At 57.9% G+C, this 6145-nt stretch overlaps 1 protein-coding gene across 1 annotated transcript in view; it reads right to left on the bottom strand.

Moving 5' to 3' along the window:
* Positions 1 to 4165: 4165 nt before the first annotated feature.
* The window catches only part of HPS6 (Hermansky-Pudlak syndrome 6), a gene marked incomplete at both ends in the record, with an annotated part of 2263 nt that continues 283 nt past the window's right edge, over positions 4166 to 6145 (bottom strand). Inside the window, one exon of the mRNA XM_009582479.1 lies at positions 4166 to 6127. Coding sequence (XP_009580774.1) covers positions 4166 to 6127 — 1962 coding nt within the window. The remainder of the gene's footprint in view (positions 6128 to 6145) is intronic.

The raw sequence follows: 6145 nt of genomic DNA, 5'->3' as shown, positions 1-6145 counted from the left end.
ACACAAGTGACCTTGGTTTTGCAGGCCACCCACGTTCAACTTCTACAAAATCCCTCGGCCGTCCACGAGGCATTAGCCCCCGTTGCCCGCAACATGGACACAGAGGAGATGGACATGGCTGCCCTGACTGCTGTGCCTTCTCCCTGGGTGCTGGGGAGCAGGTTGGGACCCCCTCCCCGGTTCCCAGTATGTGACAATGCCCCGGGGTGTGTGTGTGGGGGGCTGCCCCTTCCACTGCCCCAGGTGGGACTTCACCCCACCCCGGCCAGACCCCATGGGCTCAGGGCAGCTCGCAGTGTCCATGCCACTGCAGCCTCTGTGCTGCTGGACAGTGGGAACCTGCTCACCCAGGCCCCTCGCTCGAAAAATGTGACTATTTATTTTTGCAGGGAGCCTGACTTTTCCCAAGGCTGTGATTTTTTGGTGTCAAACAATAAATAGGGTGTTTGTGTGCACTGCAGGCATGTGGCTGTGCTCTTTGTGTCCGGCTGCAATGGAAGGGCACAAGGATAGGGGCAGGGAGGGTTCCCTACTGCTGGGACAAGCTGGGGGTGTGCTTGGGTCTAGAGGGCTCTTGCCAGGGTCCCCAAGTGTGCTCTGCCCACAGTCAGCTTTTGGAGTCCTGACCCAGCCCCTGGGTCGATGCAGGGCCACCGCTCAGTGTCACCGGGGCTGGGTGATGTTCCCCTTGCTGGGCAACCTTTTGCACCTGTGGCTGGGTGGGTGCCTGGTCCTTAGCTGGGAAAAGCCACATCAAGAGCTTCCTGTCCGTGAGGTGCCACCTCATGCTGTTCCCAGTGCATGGACACTTCCCTGAGCTCTCTGGTGACCCTGTCATCTGTGGCTTTCCAGTTAGTTTATGGGGTGCCTGCAGCCTGCACCTTCCTCCCTCTACTGGGTATGGTGGCATGGGGACTCTCAGTGTCCACTGCTGCATGTTCCACACTGCTGAATGGCATGGAGGGGCACGGTGAGAGCCGCATGCATAGATAAGCCAAGGGCGACTTGGTCTGCACCCATGGCAGGGCGAGCGCAGGCGTTGCTTTGTGCCGCGCCTTGGCTCAAGCACAGGGACCATCCCAAAGGCCGGGTCAGGCACGGGAGGTGTACGTGAGCAGCTTGACTCATTTCCTTCATTGCAAAGTCCAACTCTCTCTGGAGCAGAGCAACGGGGCCGAGCTGGCCAGCTCGCTCTCTGCTTCGTGCATCTGCTTTATGGCTTTTTCCATTTGCCTTTAGATCTTCTAATCGCTATTTTTTTCCTTCAGGCGTTATCTGAAGCTGCACCAGCCTTACCTCCTGCTATCTCCCCCCAGCACCCGTCCTGACCACAGAGAGAGCCCTGTGCTTGTCTATCACCAAGCTGAATCTGTCCTGGGGGGTGGTTTGGCCCCTGCTTCCCACAAGGGTGCCCACCCTTTCTGGTCCTTGGGGTGGGATTTCCCAGCACACCCTTGAAAAGCATTCAGCTCAGTTTTGTCTTTTGCTCTGCCTTTGCTCTCCCCTACCCTGAACCCTCAACCTCCCGAACTGTGACTGCTTTCTGCTCATCTAGGGGCCACACGTGGAGCTCTCTGTCCCCAAGCTGCCCCCACCACACAGCGTTCCCTGCTTGCTCTTCTCTTGCTGTGCCTCGGGGACGCACAGGACTGCTGCTGGCTTCAGTTTCCGCTCGCTGGCTTTGTGGGCACTGCTCCCTCCCTGCTCCCCTCTCTGCTCAGCCTCCAGCCATGGCCTTTTCTTCTCTCCAGAGCTAGTGCTGGAAGGCAGGGAGCTTGACTCTCCTTGTTCACTGCGTCACGATACCCACCTGCATCCAAATCCAGCCCTGGCAATGAAAATCTCCCCCCTAATTACTGCACAGCCTTTGCCAAGGCGTGGGGCTTGCGCTCAGCAGCTCCCCATTCAGCGCTGCCCCAGGGCAGCATTCCAGGCCCTGGAGCCATGGCTCTGAGAGGGGCCTGGGTCCGTCATCCTCCTCCTGAGCAGCCCTGGGAGGCAGCTGAGAGCAACGTCAGGCAGGGCCAGCAGCTGCTTGGGGAAGAGGTGAGGATGCATTGCAAAATGCCCACAGTGGCTGCCACTGACTCTCCTTTCAGGCCAGGCCCCCTCCGCTCACATGAGTGGCAGCTGCCAGAATCCACTTCCCTTGTGTGGGAGGGAAACTCACAGTGCCCCACAGCCACAGCACAAGGCCCACCATAAGGAAGGTCTCATCGATAACCAGCCAGCCTCTAGAGAACTGTTGCAGCAGTTCCTCTTCCTCTTTGCCAGACTTTTTTCCACCACAGGGACTTTCTGCAGCCGAGCCCTTGTCTGGGGGAGGCCCTGCTGCATCTTTACAGCGGTTTGACAAACCACAATTCCTCCAACAGCAGCTCTGCCACTGCGTGCCCAGGGCAGCAAACACCCACAGGGGCCAGCCTGGTGCTCGCTGTTGCTGGTTTTCCAGCCAGGAACAAAGGGACAAGTTGCAGCTCTTGAGAAAAAATTCTCCCTTCCTCAACCCTATCTTGGGCCCAGCCACAACTCCCCCAACGAGACGCCCCAATGGCCTTTGGGGGTTGCTTGTGGCACTAAGCAGCTGCAGAGAGGATGGGAGCAAAGCCCAGGTAGCTCTCCTTGCTCCCAGTAACATGTGGGCTTGCCTTTGCGGAACCGTGCGCTGCCTGGGATGGCCCTTCTGGGATGGTCACCTGCGTGCCGGTGCAGTGTCCTGCCTCTATGGCTTCATAGTGGTAAAGGGCCAAGCGCCACGGAGGGAATGGGCTGTCCAGGCACAGCTGGATCTCTAAGCTTAGCATGTACCAGCGGTGAGCCACGCTGGACAGTACCATGGTGAGTTGAGCTTGGCCACTTTTCACCAGAAGCAAAATGAAACTGCCTCCTCCTGAGGGTCTGCATCCTCAAAACATCCACCACTGCCCCAGCACTGCTTTAGGAACCTTTATTTTTCAAAGGAGTCTTCCACACTTCACCCCACTCTCAAGAGGACGAATGCAGGTTAATCTTCCCCATCCCATCCCATCCCAGCCAGGCTCTGCCAGCCTGGCAAGGCAAGAGGCAGCTCCTCCACACCACAGCCCGTGTGCTGGGACAAGGCCACAGCCAGGGTCTCTCTCCCGGAGGAGGGGGCCAGGCAGTGAGCACTGGAGAGAGGCTGGAACCTGGATCTTCCTGCACAACTGCTCTCGAGTTACACTGACTTTGCAAACAGAGGCACAATATGAGCCAGACAAGCCTGACAAAGCCCCTTTGTGTGCAAAGGGCAAAGGTAGAGGAGATGGGAACAGAGGGCCCAGGCGTCCTGCAGCATAATCTAAGCTTCCACAAAGGAAAGGGAGAGGCAGGGCCAGCCCCAAGCTCGCAGAGGCTGCTGCCAGCTTCTCAGCTCAGAAGAAGAGTTTGGGTACTGTCTGGGATAGAGAGATAAGGGAATTAGGCTGCTCTCTTCAGCTAAGTAGCTGCAATCAGTCACAGCTACAGGATTGATCCCAGAGGAATTGCAGCGAGACAGCGCGCAGAGTGCTGCAGCTGCTAGCGTGTGTGCTGGGACCCCTAGTACCATGGAGCTGCGCCACACTGGCATTTAGCATCTGGCTGAGCTCAGAGCAGCAGGACTCAGTGACCCCACTGCAAGAAACACGGCCAATTTCTCACAGGCAGAGCTTGAAGGCAGAACCCAACCCACTGAGCAGGGAATGGGGCAGGGGGAAAGACCGTGTGTGTCCCTGCCCACCACTCCAAGAGAATCAGGGAAGTAGAAGTGAAGTTATAAAGTTGCAAAGCAAACCGAAAACAAAGTGCTTTGGGCAGGGAGCAGTTCTGTAGTCCTGTAGTGCAGCCAGTGCTTTCATCTGCAAATGCACCTGGCATTTGCTCCTCCACTGGGGCACACGCAATTGCACTTGCTAGAAATAGCCTGAAAGCCTGCCCTGGCTTCAGATGAGATCCCCCAACCCCAGCCACCCAATGGACTCTTCAAGATGCTGCTGCATGGAGGCTTCAGAAAGGAGCAGGCTTCCGTACTGCCAGGCAGGGCAGGATTTCCTGGGGTGGATGTGGCTTTCCCCTCCTCGTGCACCCAAGGCTTGGGATCCTGTTGTGCTTCCCCCCTTCACGCAGTGTCACCCTGTACCAGCGTTGAGGGGGAGGAAGTCCTTACCATGGGTGGCTGAGGGGCATCATCAGCTGCTGCTTTTGAGGGGATCTTGTGCTCTCGGGGTGGGGTAGGAGGGGGGAAGGTGGGGCTCTGCAAGGCATCCAAGTACATCTCATCCTGGACACAGGGGCGCTGCACAACCCTTTGCAGCAACGGCTTGAGCAAGCCTACAGTCAGCTGGTTCTCCTTGCCGGAGAAGGGCACTGGGTCCTCCTGGGAGCGAGGGAGGTGCTGCAGGACCATGGTGAGGATGTCCGAGGCGGTGAGCTCAGCAGGGCACATCGGCCACAGCGTGTCCAGATAAGGGTCCAGCTCCCGATGCTGGGCAAACTCTGCCAGCAGTGTGGTGAATATCTCCTTGTTAAGCAAGGGGCTGAGCTTGGAGAACTTCTCTGCCACCTCCACCACCCGCTGCCACCGCTTCAAGCGAATGAGAAGGTGCAGAGCTTGCAGCACGGCCTTAGGCCTCTTGCTGCAGAGCAGCAGTTCGAGCTCCATCTCATCATCTGCCTCGCTGCGCTTGTTCTTCCTGGCCAGTACTCCCAGCGCTCTCTTGTACAGCGGCACCCGGCCCTCTGGGCCCTCCTTGCTGCTGTATGCCCAAGAGACACTAACGTACTGCTGGGTCAGCTCCACAAAACTGGGCAGCCACTTGGGTTTGAACCTCAGGAAGGAGGTGCAGATGAGCTCAAAGAGCGGGACCACGCCATTCTGACCCGCCTCCTCCTGCTGAGGTCCTCCCAGGACCTTCTTCCATACCTCTGGGGTGGCCCTGGCTACTAAGAGGCCGTCCCCATTCTGCTGCAGCTGCAGGCAGCTCCTCATGGCCTTCCAGGCAGCCTTGGGGAAGGAGGCAAAGACAGAGTTCAGGTAAGCCAAGTTGTCCTTGTCCATGTCAGAGTGCAGAACGCGGCTGACCTCCTGCTCCACGAGTTCCTCGCAGTAGCTTTCCACCTCACTCTCTGGGGCACACACCACACAGTTCTTGAGGAGCTCCAGGCTCATGTAGCTCTGCAGCTCCAGGCTCATTGTGCTCAACAACTTGGCATAAGTGTCTTGGAGGCCTCGGGCTGGCTTCTGCTTCTGGTGGAGGCTGTGCTGCAGGATGGCAGCCAGGGCCACAGGAGCCTGGAACAAACCACCTTTCTTCAATTTCTCCACTGTCAGCTTGGAGCTGCTGAGGCTCCTCCTCTGGTAGTATCTGCAGGCCTCCTCGAACACCATCTCCACCAGGCATGGCTCAGGTCTGCTGCTATCCTCAGGTTTGGAGAAGCTAAAGCTATAGATGCCAGTTTGAGTGAGGAGCTGAATGCTGTCCTCCTCTCCCAGGGGCTCCAGGAAATGCACCTCTTTCATGCTCAGGATTTTCTTTTCTATGAGCCTTCCACTGTTCTGGTCGACGAGGTACAGGACCCCAGCCAGCACGCAGGCTAGGATACTGCCAAAGGTCTTCAGCTGGACAGGACTTTCTTGGGCCAGGGGGACCCCCTCCAGGTCAAAGATATGCCTCTGTGTCCCATCTGACTCCACCATGTTCACAGCACCCTTCGTGCTCACCAGCAGCAGACCCCCACTGTTGGACACAGTGGAGGCGTGAATGTCCAGAGGTGCCAAACCTGAGAGAAGACCCACAGAACCAAGCAGGAGCTTCCTGAAGTCTGACTCGCTGCTGGAGCGCAGCACCTTGCTGTGTACGAAGCCTGCAGAGGGGGCTGTGATGGTGAGCTTTGCCTTCTCGGGATGCCAGATGAGGAGGAATTTGGAAGTGGTGGCAAAGCTGGCAACAGCAGGCACCAGGAAGACATGCTGGGGGGAGGCCAGGACCTGGTACTCAGGGCTGTTGTGCAGGACTATTCTTACGGTGCCCAGCCGCACGCCTTGCTCCCCCACCTCCAGAGCCCGAGTGCAGACACAGAACCTGAAGGCACACTTGCTCATGTCCGAGTGGGCATCCAGGGGAGGCCTCTCCTCACACCACACCAG

The sequence above is a fragment of the Fulmarus glacialis genome, unplaced genomic scaffold, assembly GCF_000690835.1.
Source record: "Fulmarus glacialis isolate BGI_N327 unplaced genomic scaffold, ASM69083v1 scaffold23307, whole genome shotgun sequence".
Lineage (NCBI taxonomy): Eukaryota > Metazoa > Chordata > Aves > Procellariiformes > Procellariidae > Fulmarus > Fulmarus glacialis.
This window is presented reverse-complemented; position numbering and strand designations above follow the sequence as displayed.